The sequence below is a fragment of the Danio aesculapii genome, chromosome 9 (assembly GCF_903798145.1).
Source record: "Danio aesculapii chromosome 9, fDanAes4.1, whole genome shotgun sequence".
NCBI lineage: Eukaryota > Metazoa > Chordata > Actinopteri > Cypriniformes > Danionidae > Danio > Danio aesculapii.
The window spans coordinates 3,246,863-3,262,188 of NC_079443.1; the positions used below are offsets into that span (position 1 = coordinate 3,246,863).

At 34.7% G+C, this 15,326-nt stretch overlaps 1 protein-coding gene across 1 annotated transcript in view; it reads right to left on the reverse strand.

The window, feature by feature from the left end:
• Positions 1 to 3,030: 3,030 nt before the first annotated feature.
• The window catches only part of rapgef4a (Rap guanine nucleotide exchange factor 4a), a 104,713-nt gene continuing 92,417 nt past the window's right edge, over positions 3,031 to 15,326 (reverse strand). The window contains exons 26-31 of the mRNA XM_056464672.1: positions 11,792 to 11,882; positions 8,633 to 8,683; positions 8,437 to 8,524; positions 6,607 to 6,671; positions 6,469 to 6,523; positions 3,031 to 4,933 (exon numbers count right to left, since the gene is read on the reverse strand). Of these exons, the coding sequence (XP_056320647.1) occupies positions 4,803 to 4,933; positions 6,469 to 6,523; positions 6,607 to 6,671; positions 8,437 to 8,524; positions 8,633 to 8,683; positions 11,792 to 11,882 (481 nt within the window). The 3' untranslated portion in view covers positions 3,031 to 4,802. The remainder of the gene's footprint in view (positions 4,934 to 6,468; positions 6,524 to 6,606; positions 6,672 to 8,436; positions 8,525 to 8,632; positions 8,684 to 11,791; positions 11,883 to 15,326) is intronic.

Below are 15,326 nucleotides of genomic sequence, written 5' to 3' on the forward strand. Positions count from 1 at the left end.
TTATTATTATTAATATTATTATTATTATCATCATTAATATTATTATTATATTATTATTTATAACATTAACTATTATTATTATTATTATTATTATTAATATTATTAATAACATTAACATTAATTATTATTATTATTATTATTATTATTATTAATATTATTATTATTATTTATAACATTAACATTAATTAGTATTAATATTAATATTATTATTGTTATTATTATTATTATTATTATTAATATTATTAATAACATTAACATTAATTAGTATTATTATTATTATTATTAATATTATTATTATTATTTATAACATTAACAATAATTAGTATTAATATTAATATTATTGTTGTTATTATTATTATTATTATTATTATTATTATTATTATTATTATTATCATTTATAACATTAACATTAATTATTATTATTGTTGTTGTTGTTGTTATTATTTATAACATTAACATTAATTATTATTAATATTATTATTATTATTTAGTGCATTAACATTAATTAGTATTATTATTAATATTATTGTTATTATTATTATTTATAACATTAACATTAATTATTATTATTGTTGTTGTTGTTATTATTATTTATAACATTAACATTAATTATTATTATTATTATTATTATTATTATTATTATTATTATTATTATTATTATTATTTAGTGCATTAACATTAATTAGTATTATTATTAATATTATTATTGTTATTATTATTTATAACATTAACATTAATTATTATTATTATTATTATTATTATTATTTATAACATTAATTATTATTATTATTATTATTATTATTATTATTATTATTATTTATAACATTAACAATAATAATAATAATAATAATAATAATTATTATTATTATTATTATTTATAACATTAATTAATTAATTAATTAATTAACATTAACATTAATTATATATATTATATATATTATATATATTATTATTATATAAGTTATTAATAAGTACTAAAATCAATCAATAAATTAAAAAGGACTATAAAAATTGTGGAAAAAGCCCTTGGTATATTATTAAATATCCATATTATGACCATTTTATTTACATAATCTTCACAGAGGTATAATTACTATTATAAAGTTAATATAAAAAAATAAATTGTCATAATTATTGTGGTTTATTTATAATTTCATGTTATCTATAAGTATTAAAATCAGTCAACAAATTAAAAATGTGAAGTTCTGACTGAAAAAAAATCCCTTGACATGCCATTAAATATCCATAATATGACCATTTTATTTACATAATCCACACAGAGGTATAAAGTTTGCAGACAAGCCACCAACAGGCTCTTGAAATGTGCTCACATGATCAACATTTAGTTTTTTTACTCCATGCTTACATTGATATAAATATCTCAAACATAATTTACATCCAGCCCAAAAAACTTGTACAACATTTACATAAAACATCTTTCAACAAAACAAATTCATAAATAAAACTGATTTAATTTGCGATGATGCATTACCGTTCAAAAGTTTGAGGCCTGTTCCATTTTAGTCTTTTATTCACACCAAGACCATATTTATTTGATCAAATATATAAATTATCAACACTTTTTTGAAGGAGATGCTAATGGTCTAATTCAATTCAATGATTTATGCTAAGCTAAGCTAAGCTAAAAGTACTCTAGCCAGAACTGAAAATTGTCTGAATGGATTCAAAAGTGGTAAAAATCAATTGTTTAACTAATATATTTATTTATTTATTTATTTATTTATTTATTTATTTATTTATTCATTCATTTACAGCTACCCTAGAGTTAAACAAATTATTTTTGTCATTTTTTTGGATCCTATAAGGCAATTTTTAGTTCTGCCGAGAGTACTTTTAGCATAGCTTAGCCTAAGTAATTGAATCGGATTAGACCATTAGCATCTTGCTCCAAAAAAATTATTTTCCCATTTAAAGCTTGACTCTTCTATAGTATCATCATGTACTAAAACTAGCAAAAAAAAAATGAAAGTTGCTATTTTCTAGGACATTATAACTAGGAACTATACTCTTATTTTGTCATAATAATCAAGGAACTTTGCTGCCGTACCATTGGCTGTAGCAGCACAATGATATTATGAAGTGCTGTTATTTACTTATCTAGCAGGGCACTATTTTAGGTGCAATACTACAGAAGAGTCAAGATTTAAATAAAAAAATACTCACCTGCTAATGGTCTAATCAGATTCAATGATCTATGCTAAGCTAAGCTAAATGTGCTGTCGCCTAACCTGAAAATTGCCTAAATGGGTTCAAAAGTGGTAAAAATCTTTTGTTTAACTCTACAACTGTTTAAATATATATATTATTAATATATTAATAGTGAATTTTCAGCAATTAATTATCATGGAGTCTTCAGAATTCATTCTGACATACTAAACATTTATTTGAGAAAAGATTAAAGGAACACTTCACTTTTTTTTGGAAAAAGAAACAAATAAAAAAACTCGTTTTTTTAGCTGACCTAGAGTTAAAGAGCACTTTCACTTTAGCTTAGCTTAGCATAAACCATTAAATCGGATTAGACCATTAGCATCTCACTCAGAAAAAATAGATTTATTTTCCCATTTGAAGCTTGACTCTTCTATTGTAACATCGTGTACTAAGACTGGCAGAAAAAATGAAAAGTTGCTATTTTCTAGGCTAATATGGCTAGGAACTATACTCTCATTCTGACGTAATAATCAAGGAACTTTACTGCTGCACCACTGGTTGTAACGACATGCTGTTATTTAGTTAGCTAGCTGGGGACTATTTTTAGACGTAATACTACAGAAGAGTCAAGCTTTACATAGAAAAAATCATAGAAACTTGAAATTTTCAGATGCTAACGGTCTAATCCAATTTAATGATCTATGCTAAGCTAAGCTAAATGTGCTCTCGCCAGAACTGAAAATTGACTAAATGGGTTCAAAGGTGGTAAAAATCTTTTGTTTAACTCTACAACTGTTTAAATATATATATTATTAATATATTAATAGTGAATTTTCAGCAATTAATTATCATGGAGTCTTCAGAATTCATTCTGACATACTAAACATTTATTTGAGAAAATATTAATGGAACGCTTCACTTTTTTTTGGAAAAAAAAAACAAATAAAAAAACTCGTTTTTTTAGCTGACCTAGAGTTAAAGAGCACTTTCACCTTAGCTTAGCTTAGCATAAATCATTAAATCGGATTAGACCATTAGCATCTCACTCCAAAAAAAAAAAAGATTTATTTTCCAATTTGAAGCTTGACTCTTCTATTTTAACATCATGTACTAAGACTGGCAGAAAAAACTAAAAATTCCTATTTTCTAGGCTAATATGGCTAGGAACTATACTCTCATTCTGACGTAATAATCAAGGAACTTTACTGCTGCACCACTGGTTGAAACGACATGCTGTTATTTAGTTAGCTAGCTGGGGACTATTTTTAGACGTAATACTACAGAAGAGTCAAGCTTTACATAGAAAAAATCATAGAAACTTGAAATTTTTCAGATGCTAACGGTCTAATCCGATTCAATGATCTATGCTAAGCTAAGCTAAAAGTGCGCCAGACAAAAAAATTGTACATTTCAACTGTTTAACTCCAGGTGAGCTGTAAAATGAGCCAAAAAAAGTAATGTTTCTTTAATTTTTGTATGGGTTTTGGTTGGAACGGTGACACATTCGGCATTCTTTGATCAATAGGAAGTTATACTTTATTTAAACACTCACTTTTGATCCGTTTAATAATTTTTAACTCGTCTTGACCCCAAATACAGAACAACAGTACAGCTAATATGCTTTTAATCTCCTTCAAAGTATGAAAAAAGGTCTCGTAAAACTCAGACAGGAAAAAAACTTCACTTTCAAGCTCATGATTCCAAACTCTACTAAAAAAACAAACACACACCACACGCAGTGTCCTCTGTTAATACTAGCAGCCTTGGTAAATAGGAGTAAAGAAAGCTGTGACGAATTGACTTCTTTGTTTAAACTTTTGATCAAAATAATACCAAAAAAATCTAATGTTTCTTTTTAAATGAGGGTAGGGGCTTCATGGTAACACTTTACTAGAAGAGGGTGTTCATGACACCTCCATAATCACGATATGACATGTCATGAATATGATTGAGAGTTTGTGCATGCTACTTTTAACACCAGTGTTGTTACTTCATTTATTCCTTTTCCTTCAGCTTAGTCCCTTTATTTATCAGGGGTCGCCACAGCGGAATGAACCGCCAACTTATCCAGCATATGTTCTGCCCAGCGGATGCAACCCAGTACTGGGAAACACCCATACACACTCACATTCACACTCATACACTACGGCCAATTAAGTTGATTCAATTCACCAGCAGCGCATGTGTTTGGGCTGTGGGGGAAACCGGAGCACCCGGAGGAAACCCACGCAATGGGAGAACATGCACACTCCACACAGAACTCGAACCAGCGACCTTCCTGCTGTGAAGCGACAGTGCTAACCACTGCAGGGCACTTTTAAAAAAGACAATTTCTTAATATTATGAGTGAAACATCATTAAACAACAGCTTTCCTCTTATTTACCAAGGGTGCCAATATTAGTGTAAGGCATCAAACTGTTCAGAAACCTGTAAATAAAGAGAAGCAGCATCTGGAAACAGCATCTTCTTCTTCCTCCGTGGCAGAATATGAGAAAGCCTGCAGATCCGCACACCGAGACGAAGCCACACGTTGAGACAAGCCGGCGCGGGAGGGAAAAGCCCTTGTGTTTGGCTGCTGTGTTGCTCTAGCTTATCTTCTGGCTGAGGTGGAGGTGAAGCTGTGGGGCTTTCAGGTCCGCCGGGGCTCCAGACGGTGGGACAGCTGGGATAGACTGCGCTGGTTATCGATCACACTGATGTGGCGGACGTAAGCGCGCACGTCCTGATGGCTTTTACCTGTCGCCTGCGGAGCTTCCTGATCTATAGAGGAGAATAAAAGAAATCTGAATCACTTCAGCTTCTGCTGGGTTCCATACAATTCCCTCATGTTGTCACAACACAAGTCGATTATTCATTCATTCATTATCCTTAATCCCTTATTTATCAGGGGTCACCACAGCGGAATGAACCGCCAACTATTCCGGCATATGTTTTACGCAGTGGATGCCCTTCCAGCCAAAACCCAGTACTGGAAAACACCCATACACTCTCGCATTGATGGCTCGTTTCCACTGACTGGTCAAGTACGGTACGGTTCGGGTTGGTACGGGTTAAAGCCTACTGTAACATCTGTAAAATAAATAAATAAATAAATAAATGCAACATATCCCTGCTGAAAAAAAACAGCTTAAACCAGCCTAGGCTGGTTAGCTGGTATAAGCTGGTTGACCAGCCTGATTTTAGAGGGGTTTTGACCACTTCCACTTTGACCAGCCTGGTTTAAGCTGGACATAGTTGGTTTTGGCTGGGCTCCCAGCTTAGCTAGGCTGGTCAAGCTGGTTATAGCTGGTCATCTCCCAGCCTGACCAGCTAAGACCAGGCTGGAAATGGCTGGAAACCAGCTTGGAAGTGGCCAAAATCCATCTCAAACCAGCCTGGTGGACCAGCTAAAACCAGCCAACTAGCTTAGGCTGGTTTAGGTTGTTTTTTTCAGTAGGGAACATTACTAACTTGATTTTAGCAACATGCAAATCAGGCGAACGTAACAGTTAGGACATTTTTAGAAATGGTTTAGCCTTTGACGATGTTACTAGCATGTTTTAACATAACTTCCCTACTGAAAAAAACAGCTTAAACCAGCCTAGGCTGGTTGGCTGGTTTTAGCTGGTTTACCAGCCTGGTTTTAGAGGGGTTTTGGTCATTTCCAGGCTTGTTTCCAGCCACTTCCAACCTGGTCTTAGCTGGTCAAGCTGGAAAATGACCAGCTAAATCCAGCTAAAACCAGCTAAGACCACCTAGCCAGGCTGGGAGCCCAGCCAAAACCAACTATGTCCAGCTTAAACCAGGCTGATCAAGCTGGTTTTAGCTGGATTTAGCTGGTCATTTTCCAGCCTGAGCAGTTAAGACCAGGCTGGAAATGGCTGGAAACCAGCCTGGAAATGTCCAAAACCCCATCTAAAACCAGGCTGGTCAACCAGCTAAAACCAGCCAACCAGCCTAGGCTGGTTTAAGCTGGATTTTTCAGCAGGGTTAGCATACTTTATATGGATATGCAGCATGTTATAGTATTTAACTATTCGTTATTAGCATGTAGCTAGTCAATGCTACACTGCTGAGTCAAAAATGTCAACGTCAAGAGATATTGATGTTGCGCCACTCACATTTTCTTCTGAAAATATACATTTATAGTTATTATTATTGATATTCAGTGCATATTTAAATCTGCTGCTTTTAGTAGGGAGTTTAAACAAATGTTTACAAAGTGTTTTACAGATATGACCATACGACTACAATTTCTGAGTTTATAATGTAATAGGTTGGAATGGAAATAAAGATGAATTGAATTGTTTTCTTACCGAATGGTTGACTTCTGCAGTATCTCATGATTCTGACGGTGTTTGCAATCATTCTCTGGAAAACACCCCCCCACACACACAGGTTAAACAAGTTAGAATAGTGTCAGAAATGATGGAAAAGAGTCTCTGGAAACTCACCATCTTCTCAAAGTTGACCAGTCGGTCGGTGAAGGTCTTGTTTCCCTCATGTGTGAAAGTCATGTCTGTAAGCATGTAAACACGGATGAATTCTGAGTATTCTTTGCTTTGACTCAATGTCATGCTTCAAATATGTCTGTTATAAATGAATATATTGCCAAATTTAGTAGTTCTACATCAGCATTTCATGTTGTTTGAACACTTTTGACTAATTGTGAATTAAATTTGACTTAAAATCTTTGATTATTTTAATATCATAAATGACGTTTTTACATAATTTGCATATTTCAGTGGTGGACAAAGCACACACATTTTGTAAAAGCATATACCCTAATAATTCATTCATTCATTCATTCATTTTCTTTTTGGCTTAGTCCCTTTATTAATCTGGGGTCGTCACAGCGGAATGAACCGCCAACTTATCCAGCATTTGTTTTACATAGCGAATGCCCTTCCAGCTGCAACCCATCTCTGGGAAACATCCATCCACACTCATACACTATGACTAATTTAGCCTACCCAATTCACCTGTACCGCATGTCTTATACATGTCTTCATACAGAAACCGCAACTGACCCAGCCGAGGCTCGAACCAGCGACCTTCTTGCTGTGAGGCGACAGTACTACCTACTGTGCCACTGCGACGCCCTACCCTTATAATTAGCGCAATAGAAGTGCATTTACTTAATAAATAAATAAACAAACAAACAAAAAAAAATATTGAATCAAACAATGAATCACATGCTGAATCCCATTCAGATAATTTTACAAAATCAACGATTCATTTACTAGACTCACTCTGAAGGGATCATTTGAATCAGTGAGCTGTTTACTGGAGACTCACTCTGAATGAATCATTTGAATCAGTGAATTGTCAACTAGAGACTCCCTCTGAATGGATCATTTAAATCAGTGAATTGTCTACTAGACTCACTCTGAACGGATCAATTGATTCAGTGAATTGTTTACTAGATACTCACTCTGAACAAATCATTTGAATCAATGACTTGTTTACTGATAATTTGAATCAATGAGTTGTTTAATGGAGACTCACTCTGAACAGATCATTTGAATCAGTGAGTTGTTTACTGATAATTTGAATCAATTAGTTGTTTAATGGAGACTCACTCTGAACAGATCATTTGAATCAGTGAGTTGGTTACTGGAGACTCACTCTGAAAGAATCATTTGAATCAGTGAATAGTCAACTAGAGACTCATTCTGAACAAATCATTTAAATCAGGGAAATGTTTACTGGATACTCACTCTAAATGGATCAATTGATTCAGTGAATTGTTTACTAGATGCTCACTCTGAACGGATTATTTAAATCAATAAATTGTTTACTGGATACTCACTCAGAACAGATCAATTAAATCAATGAGTAATTTACTGAAGACTCAGTGAGTTACTTACTGGATACTCACTCTGAACGAATCATTTGAATCACCAAATCATTCACAGAAGACTCACTCTAAAAGGATTATTTGAATCATTTATTAAAAACTCACTCTGAACGGATCACTCGAATCAGTGAATTGTTTACTGGATACTCACTCTGAACGGATCATTTGAATCAGTAAATCATTTACTAGAAACTCACTCTGAACAGATCATTTCATTCAGTGAATTGTTTACTGGATATTCACTATGAACAGATAATTTGAATCTGTGAATCGTTTATTGTATACTCACTATAAACAAATCATTTGAATCAGTTAATAGCTTACAAGAGACTCACTCAGAACAGATCATCCGAGTCAGTGAGTTGCTGACTCATGAACAGAAGTCAGTCCAATTCAGTCAGTACAATAATGGTATAAAACTCACCTTTAATTAATAAGGGCATGAAGGGGATGATGGGTGGTTCTAACTTGGCCATTGTAAGTCGATACGCTCTGTGATTTCTGGAGGGATCCTGAAATGCGAACGACAACAGATCTTTTGAATAGACCATGCTTGACCCAATTTTCCATGGCCAGCTCTGGTCAATAGTATGTTATTGATTTTGCCATGTTCAACTCACCATCAGGTTTTCAAACTCTCCATAAAACTTCTTGAACTTGCTGGGCAGTTTCTGTGAGAGAGCAGACATTTAGAGCTCAATCGGTTAAATATGGCTAGATATAACTACTCGTGTATCTGTCTGTGATAAAATGTGTGTGTTTGCGTAGATTAACTGTAAATTATAATCAGTTACACGTGTTACATGACAAAATTTGTTGTCAGTAATATAATCTTTCTAATTACACGTGTAGGGGAATGTAATCTGACTACTTCTGGATTACATTTAGATTACTTTTGTGTCAACCTTTGTTTGAAGTGGGACAATCTTGTACTTTTCTGACACATATAAAGAAAATATATCATTTTATATCAGCAACAAGAATCTAAATAGCATTTTTTAAGTGCAATGATGGACAGCTAATACTTCAAAATACTAACACTAAAATACTTGGTGTATATATACTGTATGTATATATACGAATTTTGAACAACTTACTGACATTGTGTAAATAATATGTAATCCATAACAAGTAACTGTACTCTGATTACGAGTATTTTAAAAAGTATTTACTCTAATTAGAAGTACTCGATTACTTACTCCAGATTACATAAGATCTGTTGTTACCCAGCACTCTGTGTGTGTGTGTTTGTGTGTCTTGGTTTTGGTGGTTTACAAGGACAGAAATATGTATAATAACATGGTTATCACCTAGTTGCATGCTATTACTGTGGTTTATGAGGACATGCCTTGTGTTCTCGTAATTCAAAAAGCTTAAAATTGCTAATTTGTCATGTAATAAGCATTTTTATTATATAAAATGCATTACACCTATGGAGAGTGCTCGTAAACGACCAAAAGCAACATGGTGTGTGGGTGTACATTGGTTTTGGTGATTTACAAGGACAGAAATTCGTATAATGATATGAGTATGACCTAGTTGTACTCTGTCAAGGTGGTTTATGAGGACATGCCTTGTGTTCTAGTAATTTAAAAAGATAAAAAAATTATTTTGTCATGTAAAAGACATTTGTATACTGTATAAAATACATTACACCTATGAAGAGTGCTCATAAACCACCAAGACCAACATGGTGTTTGGGTGTATATTGGTTTTGGTGGTTTACAAGGACAGAAATATGATAATAACTTGGGTTTGACCTAGTTGTACTCTCTTCAGGTGGTTTATGAGGACATGCCTTGTGTTCTAGTAATTCAAAAAGCTTTGAAAAAGTATTTTATCATGTAATAAGCACTTTTATACTGTATAAAATACATTACACCTATGGAGAGTGCTCATAAACCACCAAGACCAACAAGATGTGTGTGTGTATATTGGTTATGGGGGTTTACAAGGACAGAAATATGATAATAACTTGGGTTTGACCTAGTTATACTCTCTTAAGGTGGTTTATGAGGACATGCCTTGTGTTCTAGTAATTCAAAAAGCTTTGAAAAAGTATTTTATCATGTAATAAGCACTTTTATACTGTATAAAATACATTACACCTATGGAGAGTGCTCATAAACCACCAAGACCAACAAGATGTGTGTGTGTATATTGGTTATGGGGGTTTACAAGGACAGAAATATGATAATAACTTGGGTTTGACCTAGTTATACTCTCTTAAGGTGGTTTATGAGGACATGCCTTGTGTTCTAGTAACTCAAAAAGCTTTGAAAAAGTATTTTATCATGTAATAAGCAATTTTATACTGTATAAAATACATTACACCTATGGAGAGTGCTCATAAACCACCAAAACCATCATGATGTGTGTGTGTATATTGGTTTTGGTGGTTTACAAGGACAGAAATTCGTATAATAACAAGGGTTTGACTTAGTTACTCTCTTAAGGTGGTTTATGAGGACATGCCTTGTGTTCTAGTTATTCAAAAAACTTTGAAAAAGTATTTTATCATGTAATAAGCACTTTTATACTGTATAAAATACATTACACCTATGGAGAGTGCTCATAAACCACCAAGACCAACATGATGTGTGTGTGTATATTGGTTTTGGTGGTTTACAAGGACAAAAATTCGTAAAATGACATGAGTATGACCTAGTACTATATTAAGGTGGTTTATGAGGGCATGCCTTGTGTTCTAGTAACTCAAAAAGTAAAAAAACATATATAAACATAAAAAAATCTGTCTTATCCAACCCAGGCTCATTCTGAGAACGTAGTCCCGGGGACGTTTCTGGAGACCGCGAAATACGTCCCGGGAGGTACGTATTTGTGCAGTTTTTGTTTTCGCGAGTCCGCGAGAGGCCGCTGTGCGCGCTTTTTCCCGCGCCGTTCTCGCGTAAACCCGCTAGAGGCCGTTGTCGAACGACCTTCCGCCTGTCTGCCTGTCTTCATGACGGAATGATTGACCGTGCGACCGGCCAATCGGCTGACCCACCCTCCTCCGTCCCTAAACCCAACCAACGACGGTTCACAAAAGCCGTCCAGAAAAAGAAAAGCCCTCGTCCGATTTTTACCACGTTTTCGGATTTTGACCACATTCTCACCCTGGTACGAACTTGTTCGCTTCATTTTTTGGATTTTGTTTTTGTTTTCTTACCTGATTTCTGGAACCGCTCTTCCCCGGACTCGAACCCGGTCGTCGTCGTGGTCAGCCCCTCTCTGCGCCTCGAGTCCGCCAGAGTACACGAAGAGCTAACCGCACAAACTGGCTGCAGCGGGAAAGCCCTCCACACGGAGGCGAGCGGGCGGCTGGCCGGCCGGCAAGCGCCGAAGGGAACGGCGTCACACCGCCCCGCAGCGTTCGCTTAAAAAAATGAAATGCAGCCGTACGTACCCCCGGCTACGTATTTCGCGGTCTCCAGAAACGTCCCCGGGACTACGTTCTCAGAATGAGCCTGGGTTGGTCTTATCTCATGTAACATGCACTTTTATAGCATTTAAATACTTTACACCTATGGAGAGCGCTCATAAACCACCAAACTAACATGGCATGTGTGTATATTGGGTTTGGTGGTTATCAAGGACAGGTATTTGTATAATAACATGGGTATGACCCAGTTGTACTCTATTAAGTTGGTTTATGAGGACATGCTAGTAATTCTAGTAACGCTAGTGTTCTAGTAATTCAGAAAGTAAATAAATAAAATAATGTTTTTTTATGTAGTAATTTTTTTATACCGTGTGTGTGTGTATATGTGAATGCTTACCTCCCATGTCTGACTGAGTCTACAGACCGCAGGGTTTCCCAGACCCATGATAATGGCAAAGAATGAGTTCAGGTTCTTAAACTCCTTACAGCTTGAAAAGAGCAAACACAGGACATTTAGAGAAGCTCAGTCTGAACACAAGCCACACAATCCACTGTATAATGCATTCACCAGTGTTTGTTTCGTTGACGAATCATTTTTGTCACATTTTTCGTCAACAGCATTTTTTCACTCATGCAAACGAGACAAAAACTAAATGAAAATTGGTTTTGAGTGACAAAAAGCTATACTGGCATTTTCATCAGTGAATATATACAAAAAAATGTTTAGGGAGGGACAATTTGATTTAAGATCCAATCAGAACAGTGAGGCGATGTCCTCATCGTTACCAATGAGCAATTTCAAATACATGTAAATACAGTTGATGTCAAAATTATTATTAGGGATTTTTTTTCTTTTTTAAATATTTCCCAAACAATGTTTAACAGAGCAAGGAAATTTTCACAGTATTTCCTATAATATTTTTTCTTCTGGAAAAAGTCTTATTTGTTTTATTTCAGCTAGAATAAAAGCAGTTTTTAATTTGTTCTGAAAGCATTTTTAATCTAAAAAAACTGTCACTGTTCACTGCCATTATATAGACCTTTTTCTTGGCTGCTGCATGGAGGGCGCCATAGCGAATGAACGGTAGAATGGTTAGAACTTCCTTTTACAGCGATTACAATAGGTAATTTGTGCTCCGAAAATGGGTTTCAATTGCGTTCTTAATGGATTGTGGAGTGTTTTTGTGACGCACAACTTTGAAAGGTGTGTGTTAAAGCCGTTATAATCTGTCAGAAGTGATTCAAGCGCGAGAGAAAAACGTTCTCCTAGTTCACGTGTCTGCCGTCAGAACACACACACAGACACACACACACACACACGCAAAACTTCACTGCGATTACTGGCAAATTGCGATTAATTGCTTGAAATGGTATGCAAGTCATGCAATTTACAAAAATGACCAATAAAAGTCCGATACTGACACTCTGCTGGCTGATTTGCATGTTCATTCTAATCGCGAGCCGTTTATATTTCATTTAATGTGTTGTATTCACCACGGGTTGTATTTCACTGTTATTTTATTTTCACTTTGTCACAGTTATTAGTGTGTTAGTGGGACAGTACAGACTACGTGTTGTGTCAAACATTATGGTGAACTACATTTGTTTGGGCTGGTTATATGTTTGAAAGAGAAAATGTTGACTTTAGCGATGACGAAGCTTCATTTAACGTTCATGAAACTATTCAGATGGAGCTCTGTGGCGTGGCAGAAATATGAAGTGTCCTCAGTGGTGGCTGGGCGCCGCGGACAGCCGCCGACTTGAAGCACCGTTGTGTGTACCCTGATAGAAACCTATGTTTAGAATTCTGAAAGACATGGCGTGGCGTGGCGCTTCTGGTGTGCGACCTGCAAGCAAGTTCGTTATTTTATTTCCAATAGAGGGATGCGCACGTGAGGCAACGTGCTCGCACTTACCAGCTGCACCTAGTTAAGATCACAGGGAGCTTCTGTGACCGCGAGAAATACAAATGGCTGAAGTTTAAGGTAGACGCAATGAAAAGTACACATGTTTGCAAACCCACCTAAAGTTACAAACAATAATTCCGATGAGAGCGATCATGTGGTGAATGTTGATCTTGTGTTGAGCCCAATGATCCTTACATCTAAAAATAGAGCTAGGGTGTTCCTTTAGTGACATCGCTTTGACCACACGCTGAAAATGGCGGACGTGAAACAACAAACTAAGGATATGGAGACGCGCGCCTGTCAATCAATATTGGTGGCCGGGGCGACCGCACTCCTATGTCAAGTTGCGGTCGATCTGAAAACTGCTCCAATTGATCCACAGTTTTTATGTTGTTAATTTGAAAAAAATGGACTGGGTGTGTTTATATCACCCCAATATGACGCTCTATACACTATACCTACACACATGTCTGTCCAAACAGCTTGAAAAGTAGATTTTTCACTATAGGTGCCCTTTAAAACTAAAATGTATTAGTGTAAATGGGGCCTCAGTCTTCAGCAGGTGAAAACAGCAATGGCGGATGGCTGCCTATGTTAATGAGGGTGAGATGGTCACTAGTGGGCGGGGCTTTCACCCTCTGATGACACGTACACAAAGGGAGAATGTCAATCAAAGTGTTTCTGCAGACTGTTTTTATCAAGTCTGATTATAAAAAATAGAGTTAATTACTATTTTACCATTAGATGATGAATATATTCACACACTGTTGTGCTTAAACCTCTTATAAAATGATTTTTGCATCATGAACAGTTAATATCATGAACAGTGTGGTGAATAACATTGGGCTCTATTTTGATGATGCGCAAAGTGCAGGGCGCAAACGCATTAAGGGTGTGTCGGAATCCACTTTTGCTAGTTTAAAGACGGAAAAATCCGCTTTGCGCCGTGGCGCATGGTCTAACAGTGTTGAGCTTATTCTCTTAATGAGTTATAGGTGTGATTTGAGACTAATCAGAGTGTCATCTCCCATTCCCTTTAAGAGTCAGTTGCGTCGCGCCATAGTGCATTTGCTATTTACATGACGAACTTTGTAAGTGTAAAAACTGAACGCTTCACTAGCAAGAAAACAGTTAAACAGAGCATCTGCAGCACGAGAATGAGAGATGAGCCTCCTCGTTATTTACTTTCGCTTTCACTCTCGTGGATAAGGAAACGTGTTGTACGCACAGACATCCATTAGCCTATAAATAATTGATTTAGTTTGTTAAGCGCAGAGATTTGTTTCAAAACTATTTTTAAATTCAGTTCTAATTTCCAGCAAACGAATAAATTAACAACAATAACGAAGTGTGTTCAAAAACCTGAGTTATATCCTAATACACATGCTGTTCCCCATATGGTCTAAAACCTGACAGGTGGGCAAATCTAAGCTTGTTTTTAATGAAACTAATATAAATATGCATATAATAAATAATAATGCTAATAATAATAACATTATACAAAAGCAAAATTGTCATGAATAAACTGAAAAAGCCCCCCGAGATGAAGAACGCATGAAAGTATGGTTTTTATAATTATGTAGGCTAGAAAATAATATATTTTGTAATATGTTAATCATTTATATTTATATCCTAATTATATCCTTATTATATCCTATATATATCCTTAATATTTTAATCCTTTATATTTATATCCTATATATATCCTTATTATATCCTATATACCTATATATATCCTTAATATTTCAATTCTTTATATTTATATATATCCTTATTATATCCTATATATATCCTTATATTTTAATCCTTTATATTTATATATATCTTTATTATATCCTATATATATCCTTAATATTTTAATATTTTATATTTATATATATCCTTATTATATCCTATATATATCCTTATATTTTAATCCTTTATATTTATATATATCCTTATTATATCCTATATATATCCTTAATATTTTAATCCTTTATATTTATATATATACTTATTATATCCTATATATATCCTTAATATTTT